The sequence below is a fragment of the Elaeis guineensis genome, chromosome 2, assembly GCF_000442705.2.
Source record: "Elaeis guineensis isolate ETL-2024a chromosome 2, EG11, whole genome shotgun sequence".
In the NCBI taxonomy this organism is placed as follows: domain Eukaryota; kingdom Viridiplantae; phylum Streptophyta; class Magnoliopsida; order Arecales; family Arecaceae; genus Elaeis; species Elaeis guineensis.
In genome coordinates, this window is record NC_025994.2 from 118,420,968 (window position 1) to 118,440,528 (window position 19,561).

Consider the following 19,561-nt stretch of genomic DNA (forward strand, 5'->3'; position numbering starts at 1 on the left):
CAATTGGAACCAAGATATATTTACTCTGCATTAACTGTCCCGACAGATTAGGAGATCTCCATTTCAATTTTATTTCATATTTTTCTTTGTCTATAGGAATACTGCTGTATAAATGATCCAATAATTCTTGACGTGATAATGATGAAGATATTCTAATCATCCGATTTGCAGGGTGACTATACTGCACACCAGTTTGATCATTATTCTGTATCATGCCATCATAATACAATAAAACACGAACTCGAGTACTGGCCATTTTCTCAAAACAACCTACAATAAAATCAAAATTAAAATATTTAATATTATTAATTATTTTATTATTACCAAAATTTTACATGATACATGCATCATATCATCAACAAATAGGTACAGATAGATCCTATCCCATTCGGAAATTGCATTAATTCTATAGATTAATTACATTAATCAAACGATACGCAAAAAGGACCGAAAGAAATTTCGCAGCATTTCCCCTTAGTTCTCCCCACACGACTCAATGTGTGAGGAGAACTAAAGAAAAATACTGTCCGAAATATCTCTCGAACCCTCCGCATATCATTCGAATAATGTAATTATCTATAGAATTAAATGCAATTCCCAAACTGTCCAAACTGGACAATCAATTGATCAATGTATGTATTTTACGATATCCATATAAAAATATATATGAAATATATATTTTATACGGATAACGTAGAATATTATACATTGATCAATTGACGGGTCTACGTTTTCATGAAATGCAATATATTTAAAAATTTAAAATACAATTGAAAAAATTTACATGATACATGCATCATATCATCAACAAATAGGTACAGATAGATCCTATCCCATTCGGGAATTGCATTAATTCTATAGATTAATTACATTAATCAAACGATACGCAAAAAGGACCGAAAGAAATTTCGGCAGCATTTCCCCTTAGTTCTCCCCACACGACTCAAAATGTGTGAGGAGAACTAAAGAAAAATACTGTCCGAAATATCTCTCGAACCCTCCGCATATCATTCGAATAATGTAATTATCTATAGAATTAAATGCAATTCCCAAACTGTCCAAACTGGACAATCAATTGATCAATGTATGTATTTTACGATATCCATATAAAAATATATATGAAATATATATTTTATACGGATAACGTAGAATATTATACATTGATCAATTGACGGGTCTACGTTTTCATGAAATGCAATATATTTAAAAATTTAAAATACAATTGAAAAAATTTACATGATACATGCATCATATCATCAACAAATAGGTACAGATAGATCCTATCCCATTCGGAATTGCATTAATTCTATAGATTAATTACATTAATCAAACGATACGCAAAAAGGACCGAAAGAAATTTCGGCAGTATTTCCCCTTAGTTCTCCCCACACGACTCAAAATGTGTGAGGAGAACTAAAGAAAAATACTGTCCGAAATTTTTCTCGAACCCTCCGCATATCATTCGAATAATGTAATTATCTATAGAATTAAATGCAATTCTCAAACTGTCCAAACTGGACAATCAATTGACCAATGTATGTATTTTACGATATCCATATAAAAATATATATTTCATATATATTTTATACGGATAACGTAGAATATTATACATTGATCAATTGACGGGTCTACGTTTTCATTAAATGCAATATATTTAAAAATTTAAATTACAATTAAATTTAATTAAATAAAGATAAAAATAAAATTAAATTAATGAGATAAAAAAAAACGAACGTCGGAATCCATGGACCCCACCGTCATCGCAACCGATCGCATCGGAGCCATCACCACGTGGGGCCCGCCTTCAGCGCACGCGGCCCCACCGACCGTCTGAGCCCACCGTCGAGACGCGGGGCCCGCCGTCAGGGCAAGCGGCCCCGCCGGAAGAGACGAGGTCGAGGACCGCCGTCGGGTGCGGGCCCGCCTTGGCCACCGGGGCGCGGGGCCCACCGTCGACCGTCTGTGGCCAGCAACCGAAGAGAAGGGAGAGAGAGAAGAGGGCGCGGCCCACCGTCGGGACGCGGGCCCGCCGCCAGGATGTGGGCCCCGCCTTCGGGAGGGGCGCCCCGCCGCCGGCCGTCTGTGGCCGGCGGCCAAGGAGAAGGGAGAGAGAGAGGAAGAGAGAGAGGAGAGGGCCGGGGGCCACCGTCGGGATGCGGGACCCGCCGCCGGGACGCGGGACCGGCCGCCGGGACGCGCGGCCCACCGCCGGCCGTCTGTGGCCGGCGGCCAAGGAGAAGGGAGAGAGAGAGAGGAAGAGAGAGAGAGGAAGAGAGAGAGGAGGGGGCCGGGGCCACCGCCGGGACGCGGGACCCACAGCCGGGGCGCGCGGCCCGCCGCCGGGGCGCGCGGCCCGACGTCGGGACGCGCGGCCCGCCGCCGGCAGTCTGTGGCCGGCGGCCACGGAGAAGGGAGAGAGAGAGGAAGAGAGAGAGAAGAAGAGAGAGAGGAGGGGGCCGGGGGCCACCGCCGGGACGCGGGACCCGCCGCCGGGACTCGCGGCCCACCGCCGGCCGTCTGTGGCCGGCGGCCAAGGAGAAGGGAAAGAGAGAGAGGAAGAGAGAGAGGAGGGGGCCGGGGCCACCGCCGGGACGCGGGACCCACAGCCGGGGCGCGCGGCCCGACGCCGGGACGCGCGGCCCGGCGCCGCCACTCTGTGGCCGGCGGCCACGGAGAAGGGAGAGAGAGAGGGAGAGAGAGAGAAGAAGAGACAGAGGAGGGGGCCGGGGGCCACCGCCGGGACGCGGGACCCGCCGTCGGGACGCGGGACCCGCCGCCGGGACGCGCGGCCCACCGCCGGCCGTCTGTGGCCGGCGGCCAAGGAGAAGGGAGAGAGAGAGAGGAAGAGAGAGAGGAGGGGACGGGGCCACCGCCGGGACGCGGGACCCACAGCCGGGGCACGCGGCCCGCCGCCGGGCCCGCCGCCGGGACGCGCGGCCCGCCGCCGGGACGCGCGGCCCGCCGCCGCCAGTCTGTGGCCGGCGGCCACGGAGAAGGGAGAGAGAGAGGAAGAGAGAGAGAGAGAGAGGAAGAGAGAGAGGAGAGGGGGCCGGGAGCCACCGCCGGGACGCGCGGCCCGCCGCCGGGACGCGCGGCCCGCCGCCAGGATGAGAGAAAGAGAGAGAGGGGAAGAGGGAGAGAGAAAGAGGAAGATGGAGAGAGAGGCGGGAAGAACTCACCGCCGTCGAGACCTCGCCGCCGTGCCGCCGTGCCGTCGGAGAGACGCCGGAGAAGATCAAGAAGGGAGAAGGGAGAAGGGAGAAGAGGAGAAGGAGAAGGGAGAAGGAAGAAGGAGAGGGGGAAAAGGGATCTGGGAGGGGAAAACGCCATTCTCTATGGCGTTTTCCCCCTTTTTTTTTATTTCTCGTAATTAAAAAAATATTTTCTTATGAATATCTTATTCCATATTTTTTCTCAATTTTTAACTTTACACTGTATTTTTTTTATCAAATTTTAATTCTAATTAAATTTTAATTTTTCCACCCATTTTTTTTCCTTCATTTAAATTATTTTTTTAAATTATAATATTTAATTTTACTTATTAATTAAAATATTATTTTTAATTTCAATTACAATTTTAATTCTTATTTCTTATTTTTTTAAGTCACATTGATAAAATACCCTAACAAAGAAATTGTAATTAATTTATTTTTATTTTATTCTTTTATGATATATTTTTTCTAATCTAATTTATAATTTCTATATTTTTAAATTTTAATTTTAATTTTTTTTTTATATTTTTTATATTCTACTAGTATTTTTTTTTCTTTTATTTAAAATAATTTTTAAAAATTTATATTTAAATTAATTTTGTTATTTAAAATATAATTTTTAATTTCATTTACAATTATAATTCTTATTTCTTAAAATTAAAAATTATAAACTTTGTTCTTCAATTACAATTATAATTTCTATTTTTTTTCAATTCTTTATATTTTTATAATATTTTTTAACCCTACTTTTAAAAATTTTTTGAATCTTTTTAATAAATTTACTTTTTAATTTTTGAAAGTAATTTTAAATAATATATTTATTTCAATTAATATTTAAAATTTTATTTCTTTTAAATTTTGAATTATAATGCTTGTTCTTTGATTATTTATAAATTTCTATTTTTTTCAATTCTTTATCTTTTTATGAAATTTTTTTAGGTCATTTTCAAATTTTATTTGAAAATTTTTTAAATTAAATTAATTTTATTCTTATAAAATATATTTAAAAAATATTTTTATTTCAATTAAACATTACATTTTTTTTGGTTATAAATTTATATTTGTTATTTTTGGTGACTTTTTAAAAATTTTCACTTTTCAACTTTTTAACTTTTCATAATTTTTTAACTTTTTAATGTATTTTTTTATCAAAATTTATTTCAAATTTACTTTTTTTAAGTCACATTTATAAAATACCCTAACAAAAAAATTGTAATTAATTCAATTTAATTTTATTATTTTATGATATATTTTTTCTAATCTACTTTATAATTTCTATATTTTTATATTTTAATTTTAATTTTTTTCCACTTTTATCTTTTTTATATTCTATTAGTATTTTTTTCTTTTATTTAAAAAATACTTTAAAAATTTATATTTAAATTTATTTAGTTATTTACAATAAAATTTTTAATTTCATTTACAATTATAATTCTTATTTCTTAAAATTAAAAATTATAAACTTTGTTATTCAATTTCAATTATAATTTCTATTTTCTTCAATTCTTTATGTTTTTATAAAATTTTTTAACCCTCTTCTTAAAAATTTTTTGAATCTTTTTAAAATAAATTAATTTTAATTTCCGAAAGTAATTTGAAATAATATTTTCATTTCTTTCATATTTCTTTCTCTTTTTTTTATTTTCTATGATAATTTTTTTTTTCTTATAATTTTTTAAATTAATTACAAATTAAAATCTTTATATTTTATATTTCAATCCAAATTAATTTTTTAATTTATTTACTAATTCCAAAGTTTAAAAAACAAAATTTTCCATTTTCCCACGATTTTTTCCGGGGGGAAAATTGAGAAACGCCATTTTGAATGGCGTTTTTAAAAACGCCATTCAAAATGGCGTTTTTAAAGACGCCATTCCAAATGACGTTTTTTTATTTATTTATTTTTTTTCGGACGATGCCAGTGTGGAAACAGGGGCTGACGTGGAAGGGGAAAAAACGCCATTCAAAATGGCGTTTTTACCTTTTGCATTAGTTTGATAAATAAGTTTCGTTTTGATATATTTTGGTAAAAAAGTTTTTTTTTCGTATTATTTGGAAAAAGAACTCAAATTTTTGTCATATGACATTTCAAGGGATTGAAAGATTATCGATTTACGATCAGTAATTTTAAATAAAATAATAAAAAAATATTTAAAATTAAATTAATAAAAAAATTAAATCTGTTTTTTTTTTTTTTACCGAGCCTCATGATGCCACTGTTTTCCATGTACAGCTCATTTGGAGAACAGTTTGAGAGAGAGGATTTGAAATAACGTGAATATATTAATTAAATTTTTTCATCCCGCTCTCTTTCTCTCTCTTTTTTTTTTTGATTGAAATAAATAATTTATATAAATTAAATATAAATATATTTAAAAATAATTAAAAAATAAAATATTTTTAAAAATATTTAAAATCATCATCATATTAATTTAAAAGATATCATCCAAATACTATATAATATATAATATAGAGAGTAATCCAATCTATTATATTATTTATCTTATGATCGATATTCTGGACTATCAGTGAAGCATGCCCAGCAAAACCTTTGGAATGTCATGCGGGTGGTTAAGTTCTCTTTCTCAAACTAATTTTTTATCCCACGCATTATGTGTCGATTATAAAATCACATCGTTAATTATATAATAAAAAATAATTTATTTAAAAAATATTTTAAATAAATAATAAAAATATATTCATTCATATTTTAAAAATCAATAACAATAAATTTTAATTATTTAATTAAATAAATATAAATAAATTTCAATACCTTCAATTAATGATATAATATTTATATTTAATATTAAAAAAATAGATAGATAGAAGACTCCTGATATATAAGATATGAAAAATTAATTTTGATCCATATGATATTCATGGATGAAAATTTATTACTGGTATGGACAGTTTATTTGGCACTTCATTTTTTTTTCTCATTTTTTATTTATATATATATATATATATTTATATATATATATATTATATATATATATTAAATTAAATTTTTTAATTTTAAATTTATTTTATTAAATTTATTTTATTATATTAAATAAAAAATTTATTTTTTTTTGAATGATACGTTAGTTTATTCCGGTGAGGGACCCCAGCCCCTTCCCAGCCACGTACGGCCACTTTTTAGTCTCTCCTCTCCCCAGGCTGCTATCGCTCACGACCAGCGGTCGGCTATGGACTTCTCCGACGGCTGGCGGTCCTTCGGGCCCATCGCTGCTGTCTTCGCCGCCCCAACCCTTCTCTCCGGCGCTTCCTCCAAGCCTCTCGGCCCCCTCCTTTTCTTTCCCTCTTCTCCCCCTTCCTCCTCCTCTCCTCCCGCTCCCTCGCCCTCCAAATCCCTCCCCCTCTTCCCCCCTCCGCCCTCCTCGACGGCGTCCGCTCCTTCTTCTGCCGCACCTCCACCGCCGGCTTTCTCCCCTCTGCTGCCCAGGACTCCCTCGTCGCCGACCTCCTCGCCTCCCCGTCCGGCGGCGGCTGCGGCGGCGGCGACGACGATCCCGTCCCCTCCAACAACCTCCACGTTCTCCGCTGCCGCGACGGCTCCTCCATGGTTCTCTTCTTCCCAACCGGAAAAAACGCCGACTTGATTGGTTATGTAGGTCTCTCCTTTAAAGGACCGACGCCGGAGATTAGGGTTGATCGAGATGGGGATGTCTTCAGGCAGAAGGAAGGGTTCAAACATCCCTGCCATCGGATCTTGAAGATTTCGGTGGCGGCTGCGCCATCATCGTCCTGGTCTTCGCCGACTAATTCAGCATCGGTAGGTAAGCCCCGTATCGAGGGTTTCTTGATTGCCACCACTTTGTACTCCGTGAATTGGTTTAGGGTTGAAACTAGGGCTTCGGATTCTGGTCGAGAGAGGCCGTTCTTGGTTCCTTTGGCGAAGCAAGGGTTTAAGAGTTCAGTGGTGCATGCTTGTTGGAGCCCTCATATCTCAGAGGAGAGCGTTGCTTTGTTGGAAAGTGGTGATCTTTGTTGTTTTAATCTTAATTCTAAGCGTGGCCGCATGGTTAGGGTTATATTAGGTGGCGATGATCCAGGGAAGTGGTTGAGCTGTGAGTATGGTGGGCAGCCTGAGATTTTGATTGTTGCTTGTTCTACTGCTGTTGTCATGGTTGATCTGAGGTCCAAGAAAGACACTAAACACAAAGTGTTGGTTAGAATTGATATGCTTGGTTCCTACCATGTCGCTCCTTTATTGGAAAAGAATGACAGAATCCTTGCTTTTTGCCTGGCTGGATTCAATGATTTCCATATATCAATAGTGACTGAACGCCAGTTGTTTCTTTTTGATGCACGGCAGCCATTGTTTCCCATCTTGACATGGGATCACAATCTTGAACGCCCTTCTTATGTTGCAATGTTCAAATTGTCAGAATTGAGGCCATCTGAGGATGAGTATAAGTGGGCCTCAGACTCGGGATATGTCATCTTGGCAGGTTCATTATGGAGCAATGATTTTAGTTTGTTCTGCTATGGGCCCAAGGATGAAGGAACTCTTAGTAATTCTTCGCTTTATGCTTGGGATCTTCCTTCATATTTTTCTTTGTCAGGTAGGACATTTAGCTCCGGTGACAGCATTGTAAAAGAAGTATTTTATAAGGAGAATGTTTCTAAAAGTTCTGAATGGCGATGGAGGAAGAATGTGGTTGTGGGTTTTTACATTGTTCCGAGTGATGTCTTGAATATAAAACCAAAATCTGCAGGCGTTTCTTTAATTAGGCTTACATTGTCTGGTAGATTGGAGATGCAAAGATACCATTCGTCGTTCAACTTATCTAGTGAAAAGTCTTACATTAAAGAGGAAGAATCTTTGGAGCCCAAGAATTCATTTATATACTGGAACAGTGAGGATGATAGAGTATTTAACAGATATGATTTCTTTAGGTTATTTTATCTTTACGACTACATGAACAGCAATATTTCCAATGCTTTGGCTGTGCAGAATTCTCTTTTAAATCATAAGGAAACCAACCAAGTTTCCCTTAGTCATGATATGGAGGAACTTATTAGCAACATTCTGAAGTTCTCTAATGTCTCAATTTCTGATTTTGTAAGTGATGCCAGCATACCAACCAACGTATTTGAAATTGCATCTCGAAGAGTATTATCATGTATTCGGGCTGATCATTTACCTTTGGTCTTTAAAAAATACTCAGATTTATTTGAAAATCAGCATGAATCCTCCTTTGAATTCTTAGAAGTTCCCAGCTGTTTGCCTCACAATAGGTTGCTACCTTTTTTTGTGGGGAAACCTTCAATAAGAAGTGAGAAGTGGTCAAGCAAAGCATCACCTGGGGTGGTCTTGTTGGTCCAGTGCTACCCCTTTCAGTCCTTCTTGCACTTCAACAGATTGACAGGAAGATAAATGACTCATCTGATGCAATAGATGAGCAAGATGATGACCTATTGAACCTTCAATGCAGATCAGTTCTTGAACATGTCTGTCCTGAAATGTTCATTGTTGATATCGGCAATTGCAATGGATGGGGAACTTCACAAGAGCAAGAGAAGCCTTTTTTTGTATATGAACCTGCAGAAGTTGGTAATAAATCAACTTGCAATACTGCTACACATGCCATAAAAGAAGAGCCGGCACAAATGGGTCACATGATACGAAACTGCAAGCTGCCTTATAAAGTTGAAAAATTTGACATATTCATTTGTGGAATTGCAGAAAAGAAATGCAATCCAGATTCTGAACATGGTTCATCTGGTCTTGAAATGCTTGATCAAAGCCCCATAAGGTTGGATTTTGACCCATTCAACATGGTGTTTCAGTCAGCTGAGCAGAAAATTTACAAGTGCTTGAAGAGACAGGTGTCAAAATGGAAGGAAAATTACAGACCATATCAAGATTTCTGTTCTTCATCCAAAGTTCCCAATTTAGCTCAGTGATCTCTTCTTGTTTTGTTGGAAACTTAGCTGGGATGACACATGACAATATATTGTTGCTTATATCACAAGTTTCTTCTCAGAAGGAATGCCAAAATGGACAGTCATTTCAGTCACTAGGTATTAAATATTATGGACATCTATTATTATTGGTATTTAAGAGAATTATTTGACTCCGTTATACTTTTAGGAATGTCAAGTAGTTATTAGAAGTTATTCGTTGTTAATATTGTATACGCAAATTTGGAACCTTACAATTTTTTTCTTTTCTATTGTGAATTTGTGACATGCTAGTGTTTCAACATTTCTCTTTTATTCTAATAAGAAAATCATTTTTTGTTATTAAAATGACCTTCAGGTGTTGCAGATATGGATCTTTGGCAGGATTTGATGAATTGCACCAATTATTTACCATAACCATATCCTCCAATCTTTTTCCAACAATTTGGGATTTGCTTTATGGATCTCATTTGCCAAGTATTCCATCAATTTCTTGATAAAGGTATTATGTTGTTATGCTACATTTGCTATCCTGAAACTTAAACAACACATAGTTGCATGCTTTAGATTGTATAACTTTAAAAAAAGCATAGGAATGACAAGTTGATATGGCCTTATATTTTGCACTTGCAGGGATAAGGCTCCAAACTTCAAGTAGAATTGTAGCTAAACTCCATTAAAGGATAAAGTATAGTTTTCTTTACTGCCATTAAATAATAAAAATGAGCAAGTAGATTACTTAATATTGATTTAGATAAGGTTATGGTTGCAATAACTAATTATATAAGCATCAAGTAGTTCAAAGGCATCTTAGAGGAGTAGGCTTGTCACCAAAGGTTGAAGAATGTTGTTCTATTTTAAGCATCAAGTTGCATAGCCATAATTATCTGGACATCAGATATTTTAAGGAGTTGGTGTGGGTCATATCATGGGACAAATCAAATACATGGGCATGGTTTAAAGAGGAGCTGTATAGAGGAAGCTATAGATTAGATGGTGGTTTGTTTTGATGATTGAAAAACACATCTTCATCACCTTTGTAGACAAATATATATTTTATGTGCTTCAAATGTACATGTTATGGCATTGGTCTTCTCTATAGTTTTCATGACTATAGATATACCTGCAACAAATGCTGGTTTTGATCGATTGATTGATCGTTTGAAGAAGATGGCTCCAGATTCTCCCCTTCTTACTATTTAGGTTTTGGGAGCCAAAATGTGAGAGAGAGAGAGCCTGCGAATGCGAGAGGGGGAGAGGGTCAGTTGAATGAAAGAGATGACAAAGGTAACCATCATGCCATCTAGTTTTCCCAGCCGTGCCTCAAACTGGTTTTTTTTCAGAGCTGTCAGATCTAAACAATGCGACGTGACAAGCATCTGTTATTGTACATGCCTTTGCTGTGAAAATTCTGCACAATAGAGGATATGGACTTGTACTCTATTGTGCATGTCCCTTTGTGCCCCTTGATCTCTCTGTTCAGAACCAACTGTTGTGGGTCCTTGAGAATAGTGAGAAAACCCAGAATCAAGAAGCCCTTGGTTCCCATTTTCCTCTAAGTTTCTGATCTTTGAGAATACATTTTTGGAGATTTGAGGAGTGATGAACTCATTCTTCTTCCAAAGAGTAAGGATTAAGGACTGATCCTTTTTCCATATTTTTATTAGGCAATCTAGTCAAGCAAGTGCTCTCTCATCTCTCTATAATCATCAGGATCTATTTTCATATTTGTGCAACCTAAAATCGTGGACAATCATTGGGATCCATTTCCATATTTGTGCTCTTTAAGATCATGGATCTTTGTGGTTGACATCCATTATTATATATATATATATATTATAGCTATTCCTAAGATTATAAGATTTGTATTTCTAGCTTCCCTAGAAGTTAAGAAATTTGCATTGCATGAGACTATATATAATCAAGGAATAAAATAGAGAAGATTAAGTCATTCTTCCTAACTTATTAGGCAACCAAGTCAAGGATGTTGACTGTCATCTCGCCACAATCATTGGAATCAATTTTCATACATGTGCTCTTTACAACAATGGGATTCTTTTTCATATCTTTATTGGGCAAGCTAGTCAATCGCATGTGCTCTCATCTCTCCATAATCATTGGGATCCATTTTTATTATTATACGCTATCCTTTATTGTTGACTTCCATTATTGTACAAACATTATAGTTTTTCCTAAGATCGTGGGATTTGTATTTTTAGCTATCCCAAATTTGCATTATATGAGATTATGTATCAAAGGAATACAATAAAGAAGATCAAGTTATTTTTCCTAACCAATTTTCTCATGGTCTCAAAGCAGGACATCGAACACTCTGTCTCATTTCGTCTTGCGTCCAATCATCTGAGTATTTGGGAAAAGATTGTGGCCAACAAACTTGATTGCATCAACAACGACAATGGTATGGGATTTGACTTCAGTTCTTCTTATTATTTGCATCACTTTGATAGTCTAGGGACTGTTTTGTCTTCAGAAGTTTTTGTTGGATGAAACTATAGTACTTGGAGGTGTGCAATTATTGGGGTTCGGGTTGTATCTTTTGTGCGAAAGAATGACTTGCCCTTTCTCGATACGCACTGTTGGATCGCACGGTAGCTGCTATGGGATCTGTGCAGGCAGATGAAAGAATGTTCGGAGTGCTTTGAGAGCTGTACAAGGTGTGATCCAACAGTTGATGTTGCGAAATAAAGATCGATCATTCTTTTGCATGAAAGATACAACCCTAACCCCAATTATTGTTGCTTTTGGTGTGAAAAATAACTTGTATTTTGTGGATGGGTTTCTATCAAAATCCTACTGCACCTAACTTTATGGTTAAGGCATGAGAATGATGTAACCATATGGTTTTGTTTTGGTTACTCAATGCTCTCAGTACAGATCTTGCCGATAGTGTTGCTTATTTTGAGACTGCTCAAGAGTTGTGGGCAGATCTTGAAGATCATTTTTCTCAAGTAAATGGATCCTAATGGTTATGGAGTGATGATAGCACACATCGTGATTTGGTTGCATCATATCTTATATACAACGTGACCATATTCTTTTTTAAGATTCATCTTTTATCGACTTCAGCATTACTCAACTTGTGCCATTCCCTACAAGTGAAAACAAGAAGCAGCCTTTTTCTTGTTCGCTTCCAATATCTGCATTTGGTATGTCTTGGTATTAGTGGCCAAGTTATCCTTTGGGAGAGACCTTTGCTACATCTCCATCCATGAGTTTTCTTCATGTGAGCTAAGCTGTCAGTCTCATTCTTTGGTGTATGTCGCTTGTATTGATGGGCATTGTGTCCCTCATTTACTTTTAAAAATCTTCATTTACTTAGAAGTGTTCAATGAGAGTACTACCAGCCAATCCATGTAAAAACATCTTGTTTGCTTTTTGGGCAGCGTACCTTTTCTTAGCAGATGGTGTGCCACCATCAGTTGCAGTAAACCTTGATGCTGCTCTCTTGGTATGTCCTTATGCTCCAATTTTTTGCCTTGAGCCCAAAATTTATGGCCGGTGGATGTCTGGGGGCCAAAGAAGGTTTTCAAAGGTAGCAAATCCATCAAACCATTGTCATTCATGGGCACCTTTGCGGGTTCATTGCTCAGAGCAACAATGGGACTTAAAGAGGGGCCTATCATCTTCCTTGCTGTTAGGCTAGCTCACTATATCGTGCTGTTTGTGACTCTACCAAAGGCTTCCTACAAATAAAACTCTCCCGAGGGATCTTCATCTGGTATTGTTCTTATTTGTAGGAGCACCCACTATTTCTTGCATGGCATGGTCAAAGGATTTGTTGGGAACTTTGATTACAGGTCATGGATGGCTTACTATAATGATGCTTTGTTCCTCTGTGACCCTCTTGTAAGTCTCTCTTTTCCACTTTCAGTGATTAATGCAAGTTGGTGCATTATAATAAACGTTTCACTCTTGCTTGTTCATTATTTAAAGCTCCATTGCTACACTAAAGAGGAAATTGATCATCAGATTATCCTGACTGATCAATATCATTGTTGATCTTGAAACAACTATGATCATCTTAATATTAAAGTCAAATTTTCAGAGTTTTTAGCCATTATTCAAGAAATGGCTTTTATTATTTTTTTGGAGAGCAAAGGCTTGGTAAAATTTTGAGCAGACATTGTTATTTTACCTCGGTCGACTTGTTTTCAAGTCACAAATGGTTTTTTCGGAGGTTGCATGGAAAACTTAGTTTTATTGTTCAAATTATCAGGAGGGATTTTTCAATTCTTCAAGCTGGTCAACTCACTGTCACCCATTTTCCTGTGTATTTGCAGGCTGTGTGGATTAATTTTTTCCAAGGCTTTAGGTTTACATATCTTTCCTTCTCCATGAACTTTCTTGTTTGCTTATATCTGTATTCTGTTGTTTATGGCTTCTTATAATTGTTTCAATAGGCATCACTAGCATGGTGGGCATGTACTCTCCCAATGACTGGTGCTTCCATTGTGACGTTTGAATACTTGGTGGAAGTAAGTAACCAATGTGTTAACCTAGACATTTCTGTTGGACTCTGGAGTGTCTACCTTCATATTAACAATATTGCTTGTCTCCACCATCATTCATGGCTTTGTCTGCCATGACCTATTGATGAATGACATCTCAATTGCCATCATCCAGAACAGAAGAAGCTGGCACACCTGCGAGTTGTGAGCTCAGATATGAAAGACATTGAAGCTGCTATCTCAGGAAACAGGTCCCCCAACTTTTGAGTCAGCATATTGATACTGTTTTCATGATATGTTCAGATCTTGTTCTTTGCTAAATGAAGGATGATTATCATAAAGTGGCATGCAATTTTTCGTTATAGCATCCACTGATAATTGGGAGATGAAGATTGATTACAAAAAGCACCTTGTACGGTGCCTCGCGCTGCTTTGTTGGTTCAGGTGTCATGTACAGTATTTGGTTATTTTATTGTATCAGTTCACAAGTAAGTCGATTGATGTACAGTATGTTCCAGGGTTCAAATTTATGAACTCTTTCCAGCCATACGCCTTTCCTTGGTGGGAGATTGTTGTGCTTTATTTTTTAATAATTCAACTTAAACCATCAGATTTTGCTGTCTTGGTTGAGGAAGGATGCATCATCAAGTGTAATCCACAATTGAGTCCATTTCTCTTCTTTACCTTAAGTTCCCTTACATATTCAGTCCACTCCAAGGTTGTTAATTGAAACTGCATGGTTGATTTTTCTTCGGCAGGTTAACCTGAAATTCCCAGATACTCTGTCCTGCATTACAAATTTAGGGTTTGTTTGGCTAAGCTTTTAGAAAAAAGAAGTGCTTATTTTTTAAAAAAATATTTATTTTGAAAAAAAAATATTTGATTAAATTTATTTTAAATAATAATCTGCTTCTGAATGGTAGTAGAAGCAATTTTTCTGCTGTAGAGAGGAAGTAGAAAATTGGAGCTTCTTCTTAAAAGCAAAATAAAAATTATTTTTTTCAAATTAAAAATATTTTTATTCAAAATCATTATTTATCATAATTATTACTATTTATTTTATCTAATTTTTTCATTATTTATCATAAATACATATTTTTTTTTGTAATTTGACAGTTAAAAATATTTTTTTAAAAAAATTTGTCGAACACAAACTGCGTTATATTTATAGAAACGTTATCGAATAATTTCATCGAACATAAACTACTTTTCTCTCGCAACATTTTTTTTCTAAAGCTCTATTGAAAAAGAAATAATTTTAAAATAAGTTGTTTTTCATAGTTTGGTCAAACAGACCCTTAATCTTGGTCAGCTCCTTTTGCCACTTGAGTTTATCAAAAATCAAACTGCTCTGCACACGTGCCTTACTGTGGAAATTTTTCTGATATGCTGGCGTAGCAGGAGACAAAACAGAGTGAAAAGGCTCACGCAACAAAAGAAGAAGAAGAAGATTACCGTGGCCTAAACGAGGGGTCACCAAACAATGGTTAAGACTGTTCGCATGCCGAAAGAGAGTTGTGAGTAGCAATCCAAACCTGACCAGACGGCTCCTCGATGCTTAGGCCGTGAACTCTGATGACTTCTCATGCTTAGGAACTCTTCCCCAGTCTATGTGCCTAAACGTCCAGAGACTCAAGAGTGAACTCTTAGATCAAATCGTGTGCGTGCATGCTCCAGTTGTAAGAGTGGGAATTCTAAAAAAAAAATATGCATGAGGTCATTGCAGACAAGTGCCTCACCTTGCTCGGTTGCTGAAGGTTCCAAAGCAGTTTAAAATCCAAAGATCAAATCCGAACTCAGGAATTCTTTTTTCTCCTGCTGGAGCACTGCCTTTCCCTGATTAGGTGAGCATACCTTCATTTATTTTTGCACATTGGTCTAACACGCCGGACGGGTCTTCGAGAGAAGGCTTGGGTTTAAATATCACTCCTGACACTGGTTACTTCCATGCCAGGTGCTCTCAATAGGCAAGGAGCCAGACACACTCGAGTTCTGGTCTTCCGGGAAGGACTTGGGTTCAAATCCCACTTTTGATATTAATTGCTAATCTATGTAGCTAGCTGGTATTTTTATTTTTTTCAGTTGAATCATCACTTTTGTTCCGCGGATATAGCTTATTGATAATATCTGTATCAATCTTTTGATCTAAGTTTTGGTTTTGCTTTTTCCTATGATCCTTAAAAATCTTAAGGGTGCACTATAGATGACTTTTTTGGGTCACTCCATTGTAAATTTCCTTTGTGTTTGAAGAAATGAAGCAAGATCATATGCCTAGGTGGAGAAGAATCAGGATGTGAAAAAAAATACTTTTTCACCTGCATCTCTTACGCTTTTATATGTATTATGGCAACATAACGCTCTTATTAATTAATTAAGATGGGATCCTCAAAGTAATAAAGGGTGCATTAGCTGAACGCAAAATATGTAGCAAGAAATGGGAAAAACAACAAGTGTAGAGAATCAAAAGAGAAGGAAACGATATGAGGGGCGGAAAGCACTGACCATTGCCATCAATCTTGGAGGCATTTGAAAAAAAAATACAGTTGCAGATCAATAATGTTAATAAGCACTTGGTTTATTACACTTAAGTGATTAAACACTAAATTAGAAATGATGATACTTAATGAAGAAGAGGCTGCTGCAATTTTTGAGAGCTTCCTTACTATTTGATAAGATCATTAAATTTGATCCATGAGGGTTCATATAAATTGTATTTTTCAAACGAAGATAGCTACTTTCATGTTAAAAATCGGCCATACGAAGAAGACAATACAGAACTCAAAGATGAACTTTCATTAGCTAGAATTCGTAAACCAAAAAGAATTATTTTAATATAAATAAGCAAAATTACCCCACATCACACACAGAGATAAAATTATCAAATATTAAAATATAAACAAATAAAATTCATGAAAAAAGACTTTTAAATTATTGAGATGTAGAGGAGAAATTCTTGCAAAGTTCAAGTAAGAAAAGTTTAACCAATAAAAACAATGCTATCCTTCGATTTTGTTAGTTACATTAATTGTAATAAGATTATTTTGGTGTTTTTGTATTTTGTCAAGTATAGCTAGTAAGATTAATTATAAGATTAGATTAGATTGGATGAGAAAACAAACGGCCCTAAAAAAATGCAAGAGATATTTAAAAATAATAATAAAATATAAAAATAAAGCTTAGATGTACATATGAGCTATTGTCATGTGGAAAATATCCTTACTAAATTAAAATTAGGTTAAATTTAAATAATAGTCAATGTACTACATCAGTTAGATTTTTTCATCAAGTCACGTAAGATTAGGGTTGTTTATTATATTTAGCAAAGTAAAATGTAAAGTTAGATTAGACAGTACTTATGTATTTTATTGGTTTAGGCTAAATAGGTTTCTGCCTAAATTTCAAAATCGAGATCACCCGATATTTTATTATTGAAATCGAGTATCAGATTAGGTTAGATTAGATTGTATAGTTTATTATTTTAATAGAAATAAGCAAAATTACCCCACATCACACACAGAGAAAAATTATCAAATATTAAAATATAAACAAACAAAATTCACTGAAAAAAACTTTTAAATTATTGAGATGTAGAGGAGAAATTCTTGCAAAGTTCAAGTAAGAAAAGTTTAACCAATAAAAACAATGCTATCCTTCGATTTTGTTAGTTACATTAATTGTAATAAGATTATTTTGGTGTTTTTGTATTTTGTCAAGTAAGCTAGTAAGATTAATTATAAGATTAGATTAGATTAGATTAGATGAGAAAACAAACGGCTCTAAAAAAATGCAAGAGATATTTAAAAATAATAATAAAATATAAAAATAAAGCTTAGATGTACATATGAGCTATTGTCATGTGTAAAATATTCTTACTAAATTAAAATTAAGTTAAATTTAAATAATAGTCGATGTACTACATCAGTTAGATTTTTTAATCAAGTCACGTAAGATTAGAATTGTTTATTATATTTAGCAAAATAAAATGTGAAGTTAGATTAGACAGTACTTATGTATTTTATTGATTTAGACTAAATAGGTTTCTGTCTAAATTTTAAAATCGAGATCATTTGATATTTTATTATTGAAATCAAGTATCAGATTAGGTTAGATTAGATTGTGTAGTTTATTATTTTAATCATATCTACTGCATATTGAGAAGTGGTTAGGATTTGAGTAAGAAGAAGAATATTTTTGATAGCTAGCATAGAATATAAGGATTGACCGATTTAGATCTGAGTTAATTTTAAAAAAGAAAATAATTATTTATTATTTATTTTATAATTTTTAGATATAAAAATAAAGAAACTAAGAATTTCGTGTCTTTTGAGTGGACAGGCGTTCTAATTGCCATACATCGCCACCCCACCGAGCCGATAGCAAGTAATTTTTGTGTGGCTTCTGTGACGTTACCTTGCAAATGGGTTCCAGGCTGTATCCGAGCATGGCGATCAGGAATTCCATCGGTTGCACCGAACAGCTTCGAAATCCTTCCAATCCCTGAAACGTGTAAGTGTGTAACGCATATAACGTCTATCGCTTTGGGAGGCAGCGTAAGTACACGGCATGCAAATCGCCAACGGCCATCAAAGAAAAAAGAAAAAAAAAAAAAAAAAAAGAAATGAAGTGAGGCCCAGTGAAGTGGATGATACCGCCGTCAGTTTCCGTGCACGACCGATGCTGTCAAAGTTTCTTCTGGCGAGACGCGGCACGTGGTTTCCACGTCCGCCAGTGACGCAGACTCGCGTCCCTCGGGTTGCATTTTTGGCGCGAAAGAAGGATGCTCCTTCCTCCGCGCGAATCCACCGTTGGATCATCGTTGGGTAGCTTCAGATCCGTGCCGTCCACGACGAAGTTTCCTATTGGACTAGGAGGGACGGCAGCCAACTCTCTTTCACCCTCATGAGTGCCGCATTTCACCGCCACTTGATTGCCCCACTTAAAGTAATCGATATCCATCTTGATTTGATAGCAATTGATGTGGTACACGAGAATCGTTGTTGGTTTGTACATTTCTTTTTAGCTGCGGGCGTCAAAATGCATCCATTGCGATACATGTATCACCCGGTCCTGCATCAAACTTTGAGAACCAGATAAATGGCTAAAGACATTATGGCAGTGCAGTGCTTTAGCGTATAAAAATGAGGAGCTTATTCGTAGATAATATAGCAATAGATTTATTGAATAAAGGTATCAGTTCAGGCATGTCGTATTTGAGATAGCAAATTTTTTAGATATCAAAAAATTATTAATTATTTGAGAAATATTGTATTTTTATTCTGGAATAAATATTGTTTCTTTTGATATTGATGTTAACTGTAAAAAAATTGTAGTGTTTGTATTCATATTCCTTGGTTAATTCATTTCTATTGATATATACTCCTTGTTGGATTCCAAGGAATTAGATGAAGTTTTCTATTATAGTGGCATGATAAAAGAAAGAATATTATTTTGGATCATTTCTTTTTTTAAAAAAAATATTGAGATATTACAAATAGAATGAAGCCCATGGAGATTTGATATTAGACATATAATTATTGATGTTGGTATTTGCTCGCACATGTATTGCAGCTCTTAACGATTTTAATAATAGAAGGATCTATGAGTAAATTGGGATATTGTAAGGCGCTAGGAATGTAAACTAAAAGAACAATGATGAATTATGACCCAAGTGGATGATTATTTCTAAAGATATGCTTCATAAAAGTTTTCTTTGTGAAAAACTTGGTGATCTAAAAAATTATCCTTCATCCTCTAAGCAAGCATTGCTTTATAAAGTCGTAAATAGTAAATAATGTTAAATAATAGGTTCATTAGCTCCATGATGGTTTGTTGAAATCATCACGACCATCTGCCACAGTTTTAATATATAACTAGTCTGAGCACTGTTAAGATGATTTATACAAAAAAAAAAAAAAACTACTCCCTTAAGCGTGGAGTTCCTTCGGTTGCTCATTTAAGATACTCCTATAG

The 19,561-nt window shown here is 36.1% G+C and overlaps 1 protein-coding gene and 1 pseudogene across 1 annotated transcript; both read left to right on the forward strand.

Annotated features, from left to right (window-relative positions):
• The first annotated feature begins 6,324 nt into the window (after positions 1-6,324).
• On the forward strand, positions 6,325-14,201 carry LOC105041748 (uncharacterized). Its single transcript, XM_073253006.1, is given in 6 exon segments — positions 6,325-6,521; positions 6,524-8,523; positions 8,526-9,242; positions 9,481-9,624; positions 11,442-11,541; positions 13,544-14,201. Coding segments are annotated over 3 exon segments (2,721 nt in total). The 5' UTR covers positions 6,325-6,400; the 3' UTR covers positions 9,126-9,242; positions 9,481-9,624; positions 11,442-11,541; positions 13,544-14,201.
• LOC105036543 (S-type anion channel SLAH3-like) lies at positions 11,548-14,138 on the forward strand (annotated as a pseudogene).
• Positions 14,202-19,561: the final 5,360 nt, after the last annotated feature.